Source organism: Aspergillus steynii (assembly GCF_002849105.1).
Source record: "Aspergillus steynii IBT 23096 chromosome Unknown P170scaffold_5, whole genome shotgun sequence".
Lineage (NCBI taxonomy): Eukaryota > Fungi > Ascomycota > Eurotiomycetes > Eurotiales > Aspergillaceae > Aspergillus > Aspergillus steynii.
This window is the reverse complement of record NW_020194402.1, coordinates 1,859,006-1,879,863: the sequence shown is the minus strand read 5'-3', so window position 1 is coordinate 1,879,863 and position 20,858 is coordinate 1,859,006. Positions and strand designations below refer to the sequence as shown.

The 20,858-nt window shown below is 51.2% G+C and overlaps 5 protein-coding genes across 5 annotated transcripts; 4 read left to right on the top strand and 1 right to left on the bottom strand.

The window, feature by feature from the left end:
• Window positions 1-1,469: 1,469 nt before the first annotated feature.
• P170DRAFT_437801 (uncharacterized protein) lies at window positions 1,470-2,399 on the top strand. The gene has a single exon (XM_024849450.1). The coding sequence runs from the start codon at window positions 1,815-1,817 to the stop codon at window positions 2,091-2,093; it is 279 nt and encodes a 92-aa protein (XP_024703391.1). The 5' UTR covers window positions 1,470-1,814; the 3' UTR covers window positions 2,094-2,399.
• A 1,493-nt stretch (window positions 2,400-3,892) lies between these two features.
• Window positions 3,893-6,604, bottom strand: P170DRAFT_437800 (Hsp70 family protein). The gene is made up of 4 exons (XM_024849449.1): window positions 6,401-6,604; window positions 6,196-6,322; window positions 6,072-6,137; window positions 3,893-5,974 (listed from the first exon to the last, which is right to left on the bottom strand). The coding sequence occupies exons 1-4, from the start codon at window positions 6,425-6,427 to the stop codon at window positions 4,179-4,181; spliced, it is 2,016 nt and encodes a 671-aa protein (XP_024703390.1). The 5' UTR covers window positions 6,428-6,604; the 3' UTR covers window positions 3,893-4,178.
• Window positions 6,605-8,097: 1,493 nt separating this feature from the next.
• Window positions 8,098-11,382, top strand: P170DRAFT_437799 (uncharacterized protein). The gene is made up of 5 exons (XM_024849448.1): window positions 8,098-8,408; window positions 8,479-8,547; window positions 8,613-9,098; window positions 9,164-10,846; window positions 10,913-11,382. The coding sequence occupies exons 1-5, from the start codon at window positions 8,386-8,388 to the stop codon at window positions 10,995-10,997; spliced, it is 2,346 nt and encodes a 781-aa protein (XP_024703389.1). The 5' UTR covers window positions 8,098-8,385; the 3' UTR covers window positions 10,998-11,382.
• A 287-nt stretch (window positions 11,383-11,669) lies between these two features.
• P170DRAFT_510779 (SKI complex RNA helicase subunit SKI2) lies at window positions 11,670-16,313 on the top strand. Its single transcript, XM_024854812.1, has 6 exons — window positions 11,670-12,102; window positions 12,229-14,728; window positions 14,792-15,071; window positions 15,122-15,309; window positions 15,365-15,544; window positions 15,611-16,313. The coding sequence occupies exons 1-6, from the start codon at window positions 11,873-11,875 to the stop codon at window positions 16,109-16,111; spliced, it is 3,879 nt and encodes a 1,292-aa protein (XP_024703388.1). The 5' UTR covers window positions 11,670-11,872; the 3' UTR covers window positions 16,112-16,313.
• A 259-nt stretch (window positions 16,314-16,572) lies between these two features.
• P170DRAFT_386315 (putative nonsense-mediated mRNA decay protein (Nmd5)) lies at window positions 16,573-20,502 on the top strand. Its single transcript, XM_024845762.1, has 8 exons — window positions 16,573-16,834; window positions 16,920-16,998; window positions 17,109-17,569; window positions 17,656-17,840; window positions 17,901-19,768; window positions 19,826-20,004; window positions 20,061-20,178; window positions 20,237-20,502. The coding sequence occupies exons 1-8, from the start codon at window positions 16,745-16,747 to the stop codon at window positions 20,395-20,397; spliced, it is 3,141 nt and encodes a 1,046-aa protein (XP_024703387.1). The 5' UTR covers window positions 16,573-16,744; the 3' UTR covers window positions 20,398-20,502.
• The last annotated feature ends 356 nt before the right edge of the window (window positions 20,503-20,858 follow it).

Genomic DNA, 20,858 nt, shown 5'->3' with positions numbered 1-20,858 from the left:
CGTAGTCTCTTGCGGTCAGTTGGAAACAAACATCGCATGGGATGCTTTGCAATCCCCGGTTTTCTGTTTCTTTTTTCTTTTCTTTTCTTTTCTTTTTTTTTTGCTTCTACAGGCAGGAGGTTTTTCTGTTCTCCTGCTTTTCTTTCCCTTTTTCTCCCCTCGTTCTCATCGATCCTCCGTCCTCCGTACCAAGGAACTCCCATGGTTAATCTGGGCCTTAATTTCCATGACTTCCATTACAGGCCCTCCTTCGTACAGAATCCTCCGTCCAGACTCCAGAGTAATCAATCCAGTATGCACGGCCAGTCTGGATGGACTATTACTTGCGACTGGCCCAATACCCACGCTGCTTGATCTGGTCCCCCCCAATCATCCACTGCGTTGTGTTAGGCTAGACGCTCTCCGAATAGAAACCCACTACTGTCACACTAGTGACAAACATAATCAATTCATCGATCTATAATTTGCTATTTATCAGCATCCCTTGTGCCCGCCGCTCGCGAGGGTGGGAGCACTGTGCGTCGAACTGTCACCGGGGAAAGCTAAGCACGCCATGGCAGTTGCAATCATCCCCATACTCGTCTGCAGCTCTGCATGAGTGCTTACTCCTTCCACAGGCAAGGAGAGTAGAGAGAAAAATAAGAGAGAGAGAGAGAGAGAGAGAGAAAAAAAAAAAAAAAAAGACTATCGATGGTTTCCTGAACCCAACCCATTACTCATTGACTCTATTACTTGCTTACCTATATTTAGCGACCGGGGACCAATGAGCGGGCGATGATCTACTACTTGTATGTAACGCAATTAAACGAAAAGGAATGTGGAAGATCATGGAAGATCGGTAGTGTGCTGGACGGAAATACCGAGGCATGGCCTCTGTACTCCGTGGACGCAGCATGCCGTCAAATCCATCGAATGCTTCTTCCTCATTCCTGGAAGATATCGACCTCTGCGTCTCTGCAGCGAGAGAACGAGAAGGAGGGGGGGGAGGACAGCGCAGTCCTGGATGGCACAATGAAACTGGAATGTGGCCTCCTGTGAAGGACCAAGTGGGGACCAGCAGAGGATTCTTCCTGGAACAGGCACAGTCGATCGACAAATGATGGAAGGCGACGTTTTGCCAAAACACGAACCAAAGGAAGCGACTAGTTTTTGATGGGGTTCTTCATTAATCAATCGATGGGGATTAATTGCCAATTGGTCCTCTTTTTTTTCCTTTCTTTTTTTTTCTTTTTCTGTGCCGTCCCCCCTTGAAGTTAATTCGTCATTTTGGGCCGGACGGTTGATGCATCCATGGCTCTCTCCACGATGAATCTGGAGGAAGATTAATTCAGACGAAGTAATCAGTAAATGCTAATAGTCATAATTAATTTGATGGAATCGTCGCTTACCACGTCGATGATAATCCGTCGCCATGGTCTCTCCCTCTTCGCCCTCGAGGGATGCATTGACTGCATTTGTGTGCAGCGTTGATTTGTTCTGGCTGCTGCAAGTCGGCCGGTGGAGCCCCGGTGCATGTCGATAAGGACGAGCGAAAATGTGGGCATCGCCGATTGTTGGGGATGGTCGTTCGTGCGATTACATGGCAGAGTGATCAACCAGGTCGACGGACAATTCAGCAGCCACTACAGAGTACAGAGTACGCAGTAGTAGGATCATACAGAATAGACCCTACTCTCTGACAGACTCTGACTGGGAATCCAATTTCCTACTCCATACTGCAGCCACGCCTTGCCTCCTCAACCATTCATATTGACCCGAACTATTCAAATCGACTGGATCGATAAGTCCAAAAAGTGTTGTCAATCCTGCATATCATGCTCCACCAGGTGTGCATCACGCTGGCCTGGCTTTCCCTCCTTCTTTCTCTTTCCCCCCCTTGGCTCCCCACTCGTCCTGGTCATGGATGTCTGTCTGTGTCTGTCTGTCAACCCCCCTTTTTACATTCCAATAGGAAAAATTCTTTCCAACGGCTGATGCTCAAGACTCTCCCTCCCTCTCTTTCTTCCACCCCGGTCCTTGTCAGTGCTACTCTGTATGCGACTCTCCTCTGCATGTCACGATGTATGGACCGGAGGCACAGTAGTGGGTTTTGATCGCGTCGTCATTCCCCAAACACTTGGGAGTTGGGAGGCCCAGAAAAAAACCGGATTCTGCGGGCGGATTCTTCTATTGTTCTCGAGCATGAATATTGGCAGCACCGTTTTCCACGGGATTTTCCTGCAGGAGAGCAAATCGGATGGGGGGTTTTTTTTTCAATCTATTGTTCACGACTGTCTCTGCTCATGCAAGGATGTTGACTACTATTGAGACCGACAAGTACTTACGGACAAGTAGAAGTTCATAGGGATCATCACCACCATCATCGAAATGATGAATTATCAGCAACGTACTTCAGCGTGGGAATCAGACGACGAATAATAACACGGACTCGCAGTACTATGTAGTCATAAGCAGAAAAAAATAAATAAACAACGAAATACCGGATCCTCTTTTTTTTTGGCTGACTATTTTGCCCTGCCCCCCTTCCCACAGTCCAGTCCACACCACACACACACACACTTCCAGTGTCAAGTCAGTCAGACTGGGTACCTAAAATGCAAAAACGAGAAATCGACGGAGGTCTCGACTGCAAGCATTAACCCGAGATCCTGAAAGAAGTGGGCTCTAGTGAGAATTAAATTAAATTAAAATGATGACTTTATTACTCAGAGAGAATGCCCGGCTTGAAAGTACTACGCCGTCAAGGCAAAGGGCCCGCTAGGACTGGAAAAATCAGAGTAATAAATTAATAGTTGAGAATACTAACAAATAAGGAATAACAATGTCATCCCCGTTCCCAAGAATCGAGACAGCACAAAAAAAAAGAAAGTGTGGGAAATAAAAAAAAAAAAAAAAAAAGACCAAAGCCCACAATCCCCATCGACAGATGTAGAGCCCGCTAAAAACCCATCTTACGGCAGGGTGGGTTTTTATTTGGTTTTTTTTCAGAGCCGGGCGTTGGATCTGATTCGTCACTCGGCCTTGATTAAATGGCCTCGATTTTAATTAAATTGAGCCCATCCTGTGATCATCCGCGAACTAGTAGGGATGGTGAATGAACAGCTGGCAAAGGACAACGCCGGTCGATGCAATGTGTGTCCGTGTGTTGCTTTGCCAGTGCCATACTCCGTAATCATAAATCGCCCATCCTCGTCCTTATCACCAACTGCTCCAGGGTATGCAGAAGGAAGGGATGCACAACGGCCGGACACCCAGGAAATCCATCCGCAAAGTACTGGGAAAGACCCTCCCGGGCGCCAACTAGTTCGAATCTAACAGGGTTGGCGGCCAGGGTGAGAGGCGTCCAGACTCAAAACCACAGTTGTTTGTGAAAGGAGAACTAAGCTGGCCTAGTCGGTACTTTTGCTCGATGCATGCAGTGCTCTCTCTTCATATTAATTAATCCGGATATTAATATTCATCTCGATGCTACTCTGTACTCGGGACTCTGGTCGGCATGGGCTCCCTTTGTCCCCGTCGTCTTAAAACTCTCTCTTATGACAATCAGGTAGTACGGAGTAAGCTGGGCTTCATCCATCACAATGGAAAAAGTGTAATTGACCCACTGCCGGTTCGACGCGATTCCAGAAGACGAGGTGGGCAACTGAACCACCTCCTGGGGTAACAACAGTTTCAGACTAAGACCACCCACTCCGTAGTGGCGACTGTGCTGAGCAGAGGAACTCTGTCCATGTCTCAAGGGGAGAGGAAGAAAGAAGACCTTGTTTGAATCGAGAGGAGAATTTCTTGTTCTATTGTCACACGCTCCCAAGCCCACCACAACCTGATTTTTTTTGTGGTCCCAGCCGTTATGTCATTAAGTTACATGGTAAGACAACCAAGTTGTCCCGAGAAAAAGAAAAGGAAAAAAAAAAAAACCAACGCAAATGCTCAACCAGCCAAAAGAGGTATGAAAGGCAAGCGGGGAGTTGATAAAACAGAAGATCCACGACAAAGATAGAAAGGAAATCAAATAAAACCCCCAGACACCAAGTAAAAAGCTATCAAAGTATGTATACATATCATATGCGTGTTAAAACATTCACGAAGAGAGGGGTCTCTAGGAATCGAAGAAAAGGAAGATGAAACAGAAATACAGGGTCACCCATATTCTTCAACAGAATCAGGGTTTAATACATTTAGGACTTGTTCTCGCCCTGCTGGCCGGCCTCGCCGCCCTGGGACTGCTGCTGCTGCTGCTCGGACTGAGCCTTGTGCATCTTGTCGAACAGGGTCAAGCTGGCGTTCTGGAGCTCGTCGGTCTTCTGCTTGAAGTCGTCGGCGGTGGCGGTACCCTCACCGGACTGGTTCTGGGCAACGAACTCGCGGAGGCTGGCGATCTTCTCGCGGATCTGCTCGGCCTCGGCCTTGTCCAGGCGGTCCTCGAACTCCTTGAGGGCCTTCTCGGTGTCGTTCACGACGGAGTCGGCACGGTTGGCAGCCTCAATGGCAGACTTGCGCTCCTTGTCCTGGGCACCGTACTTCTCGGCATCGTCAACCATGGACTGGATCTCGGAGTCGGAGAGACCGGAGCCGGAAGCGATGGTGATGGACTGGTCCTTGTTGGTGGACTTGTCCTTGGCGTGGACGTGGACAATGGAGTCGGCGTCAATGTCGAAGGTAACCTCGACCTGGGGAACACCACGGTGGGCAGGGGGGATGCCAACAAGCTGGAAGTTTCCGAGCAGCTTGTTGTCCTTGACAAGCTCACGCTCACCCTGGAAGACCTTGATCTCGACAGCGGTCTGGAAGTCGGCGGCGGTGGAGAAGACCTGGGACTTCTTGGTGGGGATGGTGGTGTTACGGTTGATCAGACGGGTGAAGACACCACCCAGGGTCTCGATACCGAGAGACAGGGGAGTGACATCGAGCAGCAGGACGTCGGTAACCTCACCAGCCAGGACAGCACCCTGGATAGCGGCACCAATGGCAACAGCCTCGTCAGGGTTGACGGACTTGGCGGGCTCACGGCCGAACATGGACTTAACGGACTCGGTGACCTTGGGCATACGGGTCATACCACCGACCAGGATGATGTCCTGGATCTCGTTGGACTGAAGGTTGGCATCCTTCAGGGCCTTGCGGACGGGCTCGATGGTGCGGCTGATCAGAGGGTCAACCAGGGACTCGAGGTTGGCACGGGTCATCTTGTGGTTGATGTGCTTGGCACCGCTGGCATCAGCGGTGATGAAGGGAAGGTTGATCTCGGTCTGGAGGGAAGAGGACAGTTCGATCTTGGCCTTCTCGGCGGCCTCACGGATACGCTGGATGGCCATGCGGTCGCCAGAGAGGTCGAGTCCGGACTCCTTCTTGAACTGCTGAACGATGTGGCGGACAAGGCTGATGTCGAAGTCCTCACCACCAAGGTGGGTGTCACCGTTGGTGGACTTGACCTCGAACACACCCTTCTGGATCTCCAGAACGGAGATATCGAAGGTACCACCACCAAGATCGTAGACAGCGACGACACGGTCGGCCTCCTTCTCCAGACCGTAGGCAAGGGCGGCGGCAGTGGGCTCGTTAACGACACGGAGGACGTTCAAGCCAGCGATCTGACCGGCATCCTTGGTAGCCTGACGCTGGGAGTCGTTGAAGTAGGCAGGGACGGTGACGACAGCGTTCTTGATGGGCTTGCTGAGGTAGTTCTCGGCAGTCTCCTTCATCTTGTTGAGGACGAAACCACCAATCTGCGAAGGAGAGTACTTCTGGCCGCGAGCCTCAACCCAGGCATCGCCGTTGGTGTGCTGGACGATCTTGTAGGGAACCTCCTTGATGTCACGCTGGACCTCAGTGTCGGTGAACTTGCGACCGATGAGACGCTTGGTGGCGAACAGAGTGTTCTCGGGGTTGACAACAGCTTGACGCTTAGCAGCAATACCGACCAAACGCTCACCATCCTGGGCGAAACCGACAACGGAAGGCGTCGTACGGGCACCTTGAGTCCAAGTTAGTACAATGGTGACGGATGGTTGGGGAAGCTCCCGTTTCGCGCTTTGACCGCCAAATCAAGGAGCAAAAAATTCTTCACGTACCCTCAGTGTTCTCAATGATCTTGGGGGTCTTGCCCTCCATAACAGCAACGGCGGAGTTAGTGGTACCTAAACATTGCGATTAGAATTTCATTGACTGGTTTCCATTGATGTCGAAAAAACCTACCCAAGTCAATACCGATGACCTGGCCCTTCACCTTCTCCTCGCCGCCTTCCGTCGAGTTCCATCTCCGGAAGGATGTAGTAGGGACTCTGAAGGTAGAGGGACGAGCGAGAGAAGAAGCGCGGGGGAGCTAGAAGAGAAAGGCATTGTCAGTTGGTCTGGAACTGATGCGCATATTGACCGACGCTCGGAGGGTGAAGAAACTTACAGCGCGAGAGATGCGAGAGGACAACATTGCGGATTGATTAAATAGGAATAAAAAATACAGGGAATTAGAGAAGAGAAACGAGAAGCTCCAGTCGATTCAATCGAAGGAGAATAGAGGAGGGAGAGGATGGAGTAGATTAAAGGGATAAGGGAGAGGTGTGATGGAGATGAAGTTTTTGCGGAGGAAGAGAACGCGAGAAGAAGGGAGACGGGCAAGCAGCCGTAAAAAGAATTGCACGGAGAGCTTCGGCCCGCTCGTCGAACTTGGTAGAATCACGGGCAACGTCGGGCGGCCAATGATAGCCGGCCGTCCTTTAGACCGCTTGCTAACCGAGCCAATCACGGCGCCCGGCTGCAGCTCCGATTGTTTTCCTCGGAGGCAAAAGATCGCAGTGGACCTGGCCATACGTAGTGCCTTACGGAGCAGCAGGCGTACTCCGTGGACAATTGCTCTTGTTAGTCATGGTCTTAGTTAGTAGCTGAAGGTGGAGGCCACTCCATTGCTTTTCTACTTTCGTGTCATCGTCTCTGAATGCCGAGTGGGACTGGGGGCTTATTGCTTAAGAGTCTGGGAATACCGGTTATCCGAGCTTTTCCCGAACACTTTTGCAGTGTCGATGCAGAGCCTACGGAGTATGGAGTAGTATAGTTGAGAGGTCCTAGACTATAACGGATGGGTTTAGATTTTGTGGCAGTCCGTGTTATTCTATCTAGTTCGGCCAATGACGTACAGGTGAAAAATCTATGCCGTGTTTAAGGTAGCGCTTACCTACGGAGTGCGTGCAAAGATATATCCTAGCTACTTCTCGAGCTAAATACGGGTTTTATTTAACGTGTCCTCCGAGATGCTACATAGACAAAGTATCATTAAGAAAATGAGATAACATACCCTATCAAGTATATCGAAGTGTTGGCAGAAACAGTCCAACGGCCAGAATGTAGTATGTGGTTAGAGCGGCACTGATGATTTACCATAAAAGGAAGGGTGGTTAAAGCGCCAAGACGAAGCGAATGTATGACGCCTGTAGTCATACCCCTACGCCGTACTGTTTCCCTTGGCTGTGCTGTCGATGATTAAGGAAGTAGACATTAAATAGTAGCCTAGTTGGCTCCTAAAGGCAGATTTATATTACACCCACCAATTGAGCCAAACCAGACCCAATAACAGATTCCGTAGAGGATGTAAGCTCCAAGTCAAGCTATTAAACGGCATTGCATATATTGCTTTACCGTTCCCTTTCCATGCACGTTCTGATATATCATCTGGGTTAGACCCTGCAGGCGGATAATCGCGATTCTCTATTCGGGTAGATGCAGAATCCGCTGGCGCCATAAACCATAATCAGGGAATGTCCTGGGATCCCACATGCTCGATTGCTCAATGGGGTTAAATTGCTGCCTGCCTCACTCCGCATGGACGGCGGATAGGGTGCTTGTTCGGCGCAGATCTCACACACCGGCAGAGCCGAGAGTCCATGAAGACAGTTGCAACTATTATATCATTATAATTAGAGTCCACTATCGACAGCGGCAGACGCATTCGGCGGCCAGCGAACTGGAAGCGGCGGGACTCGAAGGACTCGGCCGCATTCGCCCGCAGAAAAGTTCCCCGGACTGAAGGTGTCATGTCTTACGTCATCCGCCCCAAAGCCAGGACGCTCCGGAAGTCGTGAACGACAAGGTTGTAGCAGAGATCAACGGATCTCTGGGTTCTTGTACTCCAGCTAGTGCATACCTCGAGCTAGTCACCCCGTTCGCAAGGCTGCAGGCAGCGCTGCATGCTTTTCACCTTTCGATCCCTTCACTGACGGTCCATCGCCACTTCACTATCCTCCTTGTGACTCTTCCTCCTCCCTCTCTCCGCCGCAGTCCCCGGTCAACCTCCCCTTCGCTTTTTACTTTCACCCCGTCGCTTTCGCAACGGCAGTGCCTCCTTCTAGCCGTAAATCCAACAATGTCACGTTGATCCCGGACACTAAAACCACCATGACGACCGATTCTGCGCTCTCGTTGGTCTTGACTCATCCTGCAGCTGATGGTCTGTTTCGCCCGCCAGCTGACGTTGTCTCGCTTAACCAGGTATCATCCGACCGAGGCCTTGATTCTCCCGACCAAGCGACGTTTTTTCCCCTTCAAGATCCCCAATTTGTCCGTCCCCCCGGATTACGTCGATTTTACCCGCTGGTCGGGTTCTGAGCTAACGGGCCCAATAGCCACCAACAACTCCGCAACTACATCAGTACCGCCGACCCCGACAGGATCTATGTCGTTGTCGACCGAGTCATATATGCGATCCATATCTCCACCGAAAAGCGGGAGACTCTGGCAGTCATACCGTTCGAACCGAAATGCCTGGCTGCTGGTAACGGGTGGGTAGCTGTGGGGGGTTCGGACAATGGCGAATGCGCGTTTGTCAGCGTGGCCGATCGCAATGGGCGTGTCCGGGATGCTTCTGGCTCAGTAATCTCCCAGTCATCGGATGTGGACAGCGCTCTGCCAATTGATCTTGAATCGTCCGCCAGGTCGTCTCCTTCGTGGCTGCCAGGCGAAGAGCCCGGAGCTTCCCGCGAGTCGGGCAGAACGGAGCTGCCAGACGTGCAATTGCATAAATTTGGTGGGAGCATTGTCAATTCGGTGACCCTTCATCGTTTGCCCGGAGACGAGAAAGGCTCAGCTGCTGAAGACATTGTTGTCCTTAGGTATGAATGCGGCGACATGCCATCTGATCGCAGCAGGCTAATCTCTCCCTTCCCACTCTCAATAGTAACAACGACAAGACCGTGACCATTTATTCTCTTACCCGTTCAAAAGTTGTCAAAGTCCTACATCACCAAGCATGCATGAACTATGCGATAATGTCCCCGGACTCCAGCATCCTCGCCGCCGTCGGGGACGAGACCCGTGCGTACTTCTATGACGTTACTCGCGACCTCGATTCGACCACCTTTATGGAAAACGGCGAAAAGTTCTTTGGCTGGAACTGGGATCTGCTCAGCTGCGTAGAGATGGACATTGGGACACGGTTCGATGACGGATGCTGCTTTAGCATCGCATTCTCGCAATTCAGTCGACTGTGCGCCATCGGATCGCAGTCTGGGGTGATTACCGTATTTGACGTCAAGACACTTCGAAGTGAGCCAAATGCCAAAAGCTCGGTCATATGCCATTTCAATTCTTCAAGGCTCAGCTGCAACGGAGGTGCTGTGCGCTGTATGACGTTTGCACCCGAGCCTTGGGATCTCTTGGTGTGGCTGGAGGAGAAGGGGCGGGCCGGGATTGCAGATGTTCGCCAGGCCTTCGTTCGTAGACAGATCCTCCAGCTGGATATGAACGAGCCCGGCATACAGGAAATCCGGACCGAGCCCCTTTTAGATGATTCTGTGGCTCTGGGGTTTGACCTTGATAGTCGATTCAGCCTGGAATCACGCAATGAAGTTGACGCAGCACAGAGAGCGATACTCGATTCGATCGAGAGCCCGTCAAATGAACAGCGAGGGTCTTCCGACAATCTGCCAATGCGAGAAAGCTTAATACACGATATCTCTGAAAGGGAAAGACTCATCGTGGAGTTTTTGAACACGGCGCGCTGGACGTCGACGTTGGATGAAGGTCTGGCGGAGCGACGGGCTAGAGCTAATGCGAATCCACAGCCCATACCTCGTTCACGATTCCAAGGTGCCACAGATGTGCCCAATCGTATTTCTCGTCCCACGTCTCCCCTTCGTCATGGCGAACCGTCGACTGGAGTGCCGCGGGAAACCCATCCTGCTCATGCAATATCTCTCAATCGCAGACCAAATGCTCGGCGGCAAAGCTCCGTGGTATTATCACACGACACTTTGGACGCGGGAAGTCGTACACAAGAGACGAGTGACCCAAATCTAGAGTCTCAGCCAAGCATAACACTCACCTGGACCGCATCACCATCCGAGATGCAGTCTGCTACACCGGAAAATCCCCTGCGGTCAAGCGAATCGAGTTCAAATGACCTCAGCAGCTCTAACAACGAGGCTAGCACGGCACACCAGTCCCAGCGCACGATCGGTCGCCCATCCGCTAACTTCGACTACTCGAACACGGCCATGGACACTACACCCCGACCGAGGACTCATCAATCCCACTCTAGATCCCGACGATCCGGGAGACAAGATGGTACATCGGAGGCTCGACATGAGCCGTCACGCCTCTCTAGCTCCGAGCTGGTGACCAACGTCGCTGCGCTGGAACGTCTCCGTCGACAACGACAAATAATCAGTGAAGCACACAACCGAAACAACCATCGCGAGCGATATCGACAACAATTGTTGGGCTCCGAGCAGTCTCGTTCTTCTCGGTGGATGCGGAGTATCTTGGATGAACTACCCGATCGAAGTTTGGGAGCTGGATATAGGGACCAAGATACAGGTAGTACAGCCGGAATCGGTTGGGGCGCGGACGGTAGAACGCTGTAAGTTCATCTTTGGTGCTTCCCAGGTTTCGGGAGAATGATAACAACTGACTTGACTTGCTCTAGGTATATTGCCACAGTGGACGGGATTTTTGAATATCAGCTGAACATAAGAGATCGGAAAACATTTCCTGTCGTCAGTTACCGATAAAGCGGTCCTCCCATATCTTTACGGTCCTTCTTTTCGATTTATTTTCTTTCTATTTGCCTTTGCAAGAACTTTCCCTTGTGCGGCGGACAGTTATTTTTTCTGTCCAACGACATCAACTCTTCTCTTTTATCTGTGTTTAATATGGACCGCCATGCCCCCTTTCTGTGAGAGGAATTGGGCCTTCGGAGGCCACGAAAGTTCCCGAGTTTTCAGAAGCAGTTGATCATGGCTTCGGGGAGTGATTTTTCAATGGCGTCTCATCTATTCTTGCCCCTCCATTTTTTATTTTCGGAAGCGCTTAGTTCACATCGTCGGCTTGGGTTGTTATCTTGCATTTACCTCTGGCGCCAAGGAAATTGCGAAGGAAGATTTTCATTAGTTCAGGTATCATTTAATGTGGAATAAAAGTTGCAAATATCTCTTGTCAGGAAGCAAATGATCGAAAATGCAAGGGTTGGCAGAAGAAAGAATTTCTCAAAATTCCTGAATAGACAAAGAAAAGAAGAAGAAGCAGTTCTGGAGAATTCCGTGAAGCAGTTGGAAACGACCGATCAGAAGCGACTTAGTGCCGTTTGGTGTCCCCACACGACGTCAGCGAGTTGTGTGTGCGGTACCGCCGCTAAATGCCGCCCAAAGGCCTCTCACGCTCTCACCTTCAACCACGCCAACAACCTGTGAATGTTGGCGAGCTATTGCCATCCAGCCACCCCCTATTCAACCATTCACATCCTCCCTATTGAATACTGTACAAGGCTGCAGTTCTAGTCAATCTGTACGAATCTTCATGTTTCAGTAGCCTGTTATCAAAGTGCTGTGTCTCGGTCTCTTGACAGATACATTCATTGGACATAGCTTGCTCATTGCCATCTTCTGAGATGGCAGAAGGACTTGCCTCAACTCTTGCGGAGTTGAATTTGAATACGCAGCGGCTGAGTGGAGCGGCGTTTGATGCGCGACTTCTTGAAGAAGAGAACGGCTCATATCAGAATCGCGGACCGCGACAAAAGACACGCCAGGATGCTGCAGATCTCAAAGCCGAACTAGAGAACGAATTCCTAGCCCCGTCATCCCAATTTAGTCCAGAATGGCTGAATCGTCTGCAAAGGTTAGATCATTTCCCTTCTAGTTGTGTTGTTACTCGGTCTTGCTTCAGGACTCCGTGGAATTCCACCTTTTCTAATTTGACGATTTCCCTGCACACTGAGTGTTCTATATCTGACCTTTATTGCAGGAGATGGGATGTGTCCACAGACTATACAGACCTTTTTGAGGTCGCTGGCACTCAAACGCGGACCATTGTCCGCTTCGACCGCGAAGGATTGGAAGGACGGGTTACGGGCTATCATGAGGTGACTGTCCCTGCCAGCAGCGCGAATGCGAAGAATTCGACATCTCTCCTTCGTCGACCCGCTGGGCGCGCGGACTTTGTCAGAGGTGCAGCCGGTTTCTTCCCATTCGCTCCGGGTGGCTTGGATGGCGTGGAGGCAATTGCCGAAATGGAATCCGAAACCCAAACGGCAGGACAATCTCGAAGTGGTGGTAAACAAACCGGTCTTGATCGCATCATCAACTTTGGGGGCGAAGACGGTCTATTAGAAATAGCCCCGGGCTTTACCAGGGGACTGAAATTCGATCAGGCCAAGTCCAAAGAATCTGCAGAGGCTGACCAGGAGGTTGAAGATACTCTTCAACAGGAGGAAACCGACCTTCATGTTGATCAAGATGAGACGGCCTCAGACGTTGGAGGGGTGAAGGTTGAGGATGAAGGGGAGCTAAGCGGGGAAGAAGAGGATATCGATGCTCTTCTCCCTGTCGAGTTCCCGGCTTTGGAACCCCATGCACCGCTCTTTGCAGGAACCCAGAAGAAAGGCGGCAAAGAATGGGCTCATGTTGTCGATGTTAACAAGGAAATCACCAATTTCAATGAGCTCGTCCCAGACATGGCTAGAGAATGGCCATTCGAACTGGACACTTTCCAGAAAGAAGCTGTCTATCATCTCGAAGGAGGTGACTCTGTGTTCGTCGCAGCGCATACGTCGGCTGGAAAAACTGTTGTCGCTGAGTATGCTATCGCATTGGCTGCCAAGCACATGACGAAGGCTATCTACACATCTCCCATCAAAGCTCTGAGCAACCAGAAATTCAGAGATTTCCGGAATGAGTTTGATGATGTCGGTATTCTGACCGGTGATGTTCAGATCAACCCCGAGGCAAGCTGCCTTATTATGACCACTGAAATTCTACGAAGTATGCTCTACCGCGGCGCGGATCTAATTAGAGATGTTGAGTTCGTGATTTTCGACGAGGTACATTATGTGAACGACCTTGAAAGAGGTGTTGTCTGGGAAGAGGTCATCATTATGCTCCCCGAGCATGTCACCCTGATCCTCTTGTCTGCGACAGTCCCTAACACGCAAGAGTTCGCATCGTGGGTTGGCCGTACAAAGAAGAAGGACATCTATGTTATTTCCACTGCTAAACGACCCGTTCCCTTGGAACACTATCTCTGGGCCGGCAAAGACAAGTTTAAGATCGTCGATTCCAACAAGCGTTTCCTTGAGAATGGCTGGAAGGAAGCCGACAATGTTATCTCGGGCCGGGACAAGATCAAGGCTCAAAAGGCAGCCGAGGCACAAGCCCAGTCCCAGGCGCAGAGAGGTGGGCAACAGGGAAGAGGACGCGGACAAGCCCCTGGCAGAGGTGGTCCCCGAGGCAATGGGCAGCGTGGAGGCGGCGCCCAAAGGGGCAGGGGACAACCGGCAAATAGAGGCTCTGGGAACATTGCTCGCACAGGACGAGGTGGAGGACGGACTACAGCCGCGCAAGATAAGACGATCTGGGTCCAGCTCGTCCAGCATTTGCGTAAAGAGAACTTGCTCCCAGGCTGCATCTTCGTCTTCTCCAAGAAGAGATGTGAAGAAAATGCAAATTCACTCTCGAACCAGGACTTTTGCACTGCTTCGGAGAAGAGTTTGGTACATATGTTTATTGAGAAATCACTTACTCGACTAAAGCCCGAGGACAGAGGCCTTCCTCAGGTGCTTCGGCTTCGCGACCTGCTAAGCAGAGGAATTGCAGTTCACCACGGAGGTCTTTTGCCAATCATGAAGGAGATTGTTGAGATTCTGTTTGCGAAATCCTTGGTGAAGGTCCTGTTCGCGACAGAGACATTTGCCATGGGTCTCAACCTACCTACTCGAACCGTCGTTTTCTCCGGCTTCCGGAAGCATGATGGCAAGGGATTCCGAGACCTGCTGCCCGGCGAATATACACAAATGGCCGGGCGTGCTGGACGACGAGGTCTTGACAATGTCGGCTATGTGATAATCGTTAACGGGGGCCGGGAGGAGGCGCCTCCTGCTGGTGCTTTGAGGAAGATGATTCTCGGCGATCCGACCAAACTTCGATCCCAGTTCAGACTTACGTACAACATGATTCTGAACCTTCTGCGTGTGGAGGCATTGAAGATCGAAGAAATGATCAAGCGAAGTTTCAGTGAGAACGCTACCCAAGCTTTACTGCCGGAGCATGAGAAACAGGTCCAACTCTCAGAGGCTAGTCTGGCGAAAATTAAGCGCGAGCCATGTGACATCTGCGACATTGATCTTGCAGCCTGTCACGATGCGGCAGTTGAGTACGAGAAACTAACTAGAGAGCTTAACGTTGGACTTCTCTCATCGCCTGTGGGCAAGCGCCTTCTTGTGCCCAAACGACTGATCGTGTACCGAAAGGTAAGGATATAATTTCCATCTTCTCTCTTTTTATAGAGTCCACTTTGGCTAAGAACTCTATAGGAAGGATATCGGACTGCCGGTATCATTGTCAAGGAAGGAGTTGGAGGCGGATCGACCCCCAACATCCAAGTTCTGGAAATTGGTAAATTGGGTAGCAAGCGCCACCCAAGCGACATTCTTCCTTTCCTGTCCAAATTCCGCAGTTTGCTGCAACAGCTTCCGACTCACTCGGCGGATATGAATCTAAAGGTGCAGAAGATACCGTTGACAGACCTTGAATGTGTTACCAACACTCTGGTAAAGCTTGGTGGTCCTATCTGGTACCTCAATATCAAGAAAGGTAGGTCGTGGTCAATTTCAAACACTGGCAAAGGCTAATCCAAAATCCAGAGGCGGCGAAGTTTGCAGACAAAGAGCTATCCAAAGTATGCGCCTCGTGGTCGAGCCCTATTTGGGACGAGCTGGATTGGGCTCGGATCAAGGAACTGCAAGTGCGAGACATTCTAGAAAAACGCCAGGCTCAATCGGACATCATCCAATCTTGCCGGTGCTTACAATGTCCCAGCTTTTTGAAGCATGTGAGTAATCATTCCTTTCGTCATCAACCCATGATCCTGACTGACACTTTCCAAGTTTGAAATGCAACATGATGAGTGGCAGGTCAAGGAAAACATCTCGCAATTGAAGCAGCTCATGTCCGACCAAAACCTGCAACTTCTCCCTGACTACGAACAGCGCATTCAGGTATTAAGAGAGCTGGGATTCATAGATGAGCAGTCGCGGGTTCAACTGAAAGGAAAGGTGGCCTGTGAGGTACGTATCTGGGGAGCTTCCCATCGGAAACAACGATTTGATCCACATACTGACCCAACCCGATAGATCCACTCGGCCGACGAGCTTGTCCTCACGGAGCTAATCCTCGAAAACGTGCTGGCCGAGTACGAACCGGAGGAGATTGTCGCCCTGCTGTCTGCCTTTGTCTTCCAGGAGAAGACGGAGAATGTTCCTACGTTGACGCCTCGTCTCGAAAAGGGCCGGGACGCCATTGTCCGGATCTCCGAGAAGGTCAATGATTTCCAGGTCCAGTACCAGGTGATCCAGTCTAGCGAAGATAGCAACGACTTCGCCAGCCAGCCGCGGTTCGGTCTGGCAGAAGTCGTCTACGAGTGGGCGCGCGGAATGTCGTTCAACCGCATCACGGATCTGACCGACGTGATGGAAGGCACCATCGTGCGAACCATTACTCGACTAGACGAGACGTGTCGGGAGGTGAAAAATGCGGCGAAATTGGTTGGAGATCCCACGTTGTATACCAAGATGCAACAGGCGCAGGAGCAGATCAAGCGCGATGTGATCTTTGCGGCATCGTTGTATATGTAGGCGGAGAGCAGGAGACGATTGGATTTGTGATAAACGCGGGAAACCACGTGGGGAAGAGAGAACCGTTTTTTTTTTTCTTTTTTTTCTGCCGGATGGAGGCCTTGATGCCCTGTTGATTTCCTAGTAGAGAAATTTCTGCCTGATTCCTCGTTTGGCGGCGTGTGTTCGGACTGCACGTACTACTACGAACTACAGTATTTCCCCCTGCTCGAACCCCGTCCAAGTAAACCCATAGACCATAAATCACAAAGAAAAGGAGACCAAAGAAAATAGAATTTTCTCTCGACCCGGCGAGCCTTGGTTCCAGCCTCAAAGACGGCGAACGGCGGGCAAAATATTCAGGAGAAGGAAAATTCTCTTACCGCGCGTGGCGGCGAGGGCTCTGATTAGCTGCCACAGGCGCGGGGCGGGCACGCTTGAAAATCCACGAGAAAACCAAACCCAACCAACCCAAAGTGCACTTTTGCAGTCTTGCACCCTCCTATCTAATATCCTCCCCCCCGCTACTTTTTATCGCCTGGGCCCCTCTCCCTTCTTTTCCCTTATCCTTCACCTGCCGGCCCACCATTGCGCAACGGGGCCTTATCTATTCGGAGCTGGAATTTGGTTGCTGGGGGCAGTTGCTGGTGCGAGATGGATGTCACAGCTCTTCGGGACCGTATACAGTCGACGCTGGACGTGAATGCGGATAATCGACGTCAGGCGGAATTGGATCTGAAATATGTATGTGTGGGATGCTTTTTATGATGGGCCTTCTTTCAACTTTCGGGCGCCCTAGTACTTACGTCTTGTCGGATGTTTTTTGTAGGCCGAAACTCAGCCTGGCTTCATAAATGCGCTGTTGGATATTCTGCAGGGGGAGCAGAACAATGCCGTCCAACTTTCCGGTAGGTCATTCCGGTCTGCTTTCCATTCGCTGCTGCTGTTCTTCATCAAATCTGGTCCCCCAGTCTGGGCGTCTTTCCGAACCAGCTAATCTTTCGATGATCCCTTGTAGCCGGTGTCTACCTGAAAAACCGAATCAACCGTGGCTGGTCCCTTGTCGAAGAAACCCCCCTCCGCACCCCTATCCCTGAGGAGGAGAAACCCGGATTCCGAGAGAGGCTGATCCCGGCGCTGGCCTCGACGCCGCCGAACGTTCGCGCGCAGCTGGTTCCGCTCCTTCAGAAGATCCTTCAGCATGATTTCCCGGAACAGTGGCCGGGTTTCCTGGATATCACCCTGCAGCTGTTGTCGACCAACAACGCCAGCTCGGTCTACGCCGGCTTGCAATGTCTATTGGCCATCTGCCGCGTCTACCGATTCAAGGCCGGAGAAAAACGGGAGGAATTCGACAAGATCGTTGAGCACTCGTTCCCTCAACTGCTCAACATCGGATTGAAGCTGGTCGACGAAGAAAGCATCGAAGCGGCGGAGATGCTCCGGATTGTCGTCAAGTCATACAAGCATGCTATCTACGTGAGTGGATTCGGAAGAACACCTACCAGGGCGAGCCGGCGGTGTGTTGGGAATCGATTTTCGGAACTGACTGGTGGTGATATTAGTTCGAGCTTTCGCCGTTCCTGCAAACGCAACAAGCGACCGTTGATTGGTGCACGCTGTTCCTGAGGATCATTGCCAAGGATCCTCCCGCCAGCTCCATGCTGGAGTCGAAGGAGGAGAGGGAATTGAACCACTGGTGGAAGTGCAAGAAATGGTCATACGCCAACTTGAACCGCCTCTTTATTCGGTGGGTGTTCCTCCCCCGGGATATATACATTTTGCCTTCTTCTGATCTTTGAATCTTCAGATATGGAAACCCCACGACTATGACCAAGTCCAGCACTCCCGACTACACGCAATACGGCAAGGCCTTTATCACCACGTTCGCCCCCGAAATCCTCAAGGGCTACCTACAAGAAATCGACAAGTGGGTGTCCAAGGGCCAGTGGCTCAGCAACCCCGCTCTTTCCTACACCCTGGTTTACTTGGAAGAATGCGTCAAGCCGAAGGCGATGTGGGATCACCTCAAGCCGCACATGGACAACCTGGTCGCGCATTTCATTTTCCCCATCCTGTGTCAGTCGGATGAAGACATTGAATTGTTCCAGACCGACCCGTCTGAGTATCTGCACCGCAAATTGAACTACTACGAGGAGGTCTCGGCTCCCGATGTCGCAGCCACGAACTTCCTGGTCGCCCTCACGAAGAACCGCAAGAAGCAGACTTTCTCGATCCTCACTTTCGTCAACGGCGTCGTCAGCAAGTATGAAGCTGCTCCGGATGACCAGAAGCTGCCCAGAGAGAAGGAGGGTGCCCTGCGCATGATTGGCTCCCTTGCCTCCGTTATTCTCGGAAAGAAGAGCCCCATCGCCGACCAGGTCGAATATTTCTTTGTCCGTCACGTTTTCCCTGAATTCCGGTCCCCCCATGGCTTCCTCCGAGCCCGTGCCTGTGACACCCTGGAGAAATTCGAGCAGCTGGACTTCCAGGATCCCAACAACCTCATGATCATCTACCGGAACATCCTGGAGTCGATGACGGACCCCGAGCTCCCTGTGCGGGTCGAAGCGGCGCTTGCTTTGCAGCCCCTCATCCGACACGATATCATCAGGACTTCAATGCAGGCAAACATTCCCCAGATCATGCAGCAGCTGCTTAAGCTGGCCAACGAGGTTGACGTGGACGCCTTGGCCAACGTCATGGAGGACTTTGTTGAGGTCTTCTCCGCTGAACTCACCCCGTTTGCCGTGGCCCTCAGCGAGCAGCTCCGTGATACTTACATGCGCATTGTTGGTGAGCTTCTCGAGAGGAACGCTGCCAAGGGCGACGAAGACGCTTATGGCGACTTCTTGGATGACAAGAGCATCACTGCTCTGGGTGTTCTGCAGACCATCGGAACCCTCATTCTCACCCTTGAGAGCACCCCCGATGTGCTCCTGCACCTCGAAACCATTCTCATGCCTGTTATTAGCATCACGCTTGAGAACAAGCTGTATGACCTCTACAACGAGGTCTTCGAGATCATCGACAGCTGCACATTTGCCTCCAAGTCGATCTCGCCCACCATGTGGCAGGCATTCGAGCTCATCCACAAGACCTTCAAGGCTGGTGCCGAGCTCTACCTGGAAGATATGCTGCCGGCCCTGGACAACTACGTTGCCTATGGCTCCGAAATGATGGTCCAGAACCCGGCCTACCTTGGGGCCGTTGTTGGCATGGTCCAGGACATCTTCAGCGACGAGAAGGTTGGCGGTGTGGACCGGATATGCGGCTGCAAGCTGGCAGAGACCGTGATGTTGAACCTGCGCGGTTACATCGATCAGTTCCTTCCGATCTTCATTGAGCTGCCAATGCGGGTCATTGACGCCGGTGACACCAAGACGAAATCCTACCGGATCCACCTCATGGAGATGGTGATCAACGCCATCTACTACAACCCCGTGCTGAGTCTCCAGGTCCTGGAGTCCAACGGCTGGACGAACAAGTTCTTCAGCACTTGGTTCTCGAATATCGACAACTTCCGACGTGTTCACGACAAGAAGCTGTCGATTGCCGCCATCAGCTCCCTGTTGACGTTGAAGGGTGGCGATGTTCCGGCGAGTGTGCAACAAGGCTGGCCCCGTCTGCTGCAGGGAGCTGTCCGACTATTCCAGACGTTGCCTGCCGCTCTCAAGAGTACGTTTCCTTTGCTTGCTAACTCCAGTCTATGCCTTGATGCTAATTTTTCTCAAGACCGCGAGGACGCGACGAAAGAATCCGACTTCACGTTTGACGACGAGGGCGACGAGGTTGATGAAGACAATGACTGGGATGGTGAGATCGAATGGACTGATCAGGATGAAACCGAGGCTCCTTTCGATGGCGACGTTGCCGATGAAGGTGCCGCGTATCTTGATTTCCTAAACAAGGAGGTAAGTGAAGCATCATCGAAGGAAACCCCACATGCCCATACTAACGGGTGCTTTAGGCGCAGAAGTTCGGCTCTTTTGCCGATGATGAGGAAGATGACTTGGACGAGGAGAGTCTTCTTGAGACTCCCTTGGACAAGATCGAGCCTTACGGCTTGTTCAAACAAGTTTTCCTGAGTATGTGTTCCCTTGTTACTTTCCAGCGGAACTATTCGCTAACCGCTTTTCCACGCAGACCTCCAGCAGGAGCAGCCACAGCTTTATGACAACCTGACGAAGATTCTGAACTCGGAGGAGCAACAGGTGATCGAGGCTGTTTTCCACGAGGCGGATGCGAAGGCCCTGGCGAGCGCAGAAGCGGCGGCGGCGGCCGGACTCCAAACGAATGGAAACTAAAACAAGTTCATCAAGCGGCTGCCAAAGAAAAGCAAAAGGAGGATAAAAGAAAAACCAGAGAGCAAAAAGAAGAACGAACAAGCAAACTAAAAAAATTGTCCAGAGAAAAAAAAAAAAAAAACAAACAAACAAACAAACCAAAACAAGAACAGCCAGTCAACGAGATGAGCCAGTTGACTTTGGCTGGAGTCATTGAGATTACGATATCAAAAATAAGCTAGCTAATCCAGTTGGGAAGTCTCTTTTTTGGACGCTGGCTGGACACGTATTTCTTTTTCTTTTTCTTTTTTCCTTGTCTTCCCCATATCTCATTTTCCTTCGATATTCCATGTTGTCTAGATCGTTTTCCTTCACTTTTCTTCTGATGATTCAATTCTCGCGGTTGTGTGACTGCTGATGTTCTTTAAAAAGTCCCATTGTCTCTCTCATCCTCATTTTATATCCTTTGTATTGCACAGATT

Coding starts and splice junctions, on each gene's coding strand:
- P170DRAFT_437801 (XM_024849450.1), top strand. CDS start 1,815: ATGCTCCACCAGGTGTGCATCACGCTGGCCTGGCTTTCCCTCCTTCTT.
- P170DRAFT_437800 (XM_024849449.1), bottom strand. CDS start 6,427: ATGTTGTCCTCTCGCATCTCTCGCGCT. Junction 6,323..6,400: donor CCTCTCGCATCTCTCGCGCT/GTAAGTTTCTTC, acceptor TTTCTCTTCTAG/CTCCCCCGCGCTTCTTCTCT. Junction 5,975..6,071: donor GATCATTGAGAACACTGAGG/GTACGTGAAGAA, acceptor CTTGGACTCAAG/GTGCCCGTACGACGCCTTCC.
- P170DRAFT_437799 (XM_024849448.1), top strand. CDS start 8,386: ATGACGACCGATTCTGCGCTCTC. Junction 8,409..8,478: donor ACGACCGATTCTGCGCTCTC/GTTGGTCTTGAC, acceptor TCGCTTAACCAG/GTATCATCCGACCGAGGCCT. Junction 8,548..8,612: donor CCCTTCAAGATCCCCAATTT/GTCCGTCCCCCC, acceptor CGGGCCCAATAG/CCACCAACAACTCCGCAACT.
- P170DRAFT_510779 (XM_024854812.1), top strand. CDS start 11,873: ATGGCAGAAGGACTTGCCTCAACTCTTGCGGAGTTGAATTTGAATACG. Junction 14,729..14,791: donor GACTGATCGTGTACCGAAAG/GTAAGGATATAA, acceptor AGAACTCTATAG/GAAGGATATCGGACTGCCGG. Junction 15,072..15,121: donor GTACCTCAATATCAAGAAAG/GTAGGTCGTGGT, acceptor TCCAAAATCCAG/AGGCGGCGAAGTTTGCAGAC.
- P170DRAFT_386315 (XM_024845762.1), top strand. CDS start 16,745: ATGGATGTCACAGCTCTTCGGGACCGTATACAGTCGACGCTGGACGTG. Junction 17,570..17,655: donor CATACAAGCATGCTATCTAC/GTGAGTGGATTC, acceptor TGGTGATATTAG/TTCGAGCTTTCGCCGTTCCT. Junction 20,005..20,060: donor TTGATTTCCTAAACAAGGAG/GTAAGTGAAGCA, acceptor CGGGTGCTTTAG/GCGCAGAAGTTCGGCTCTTT.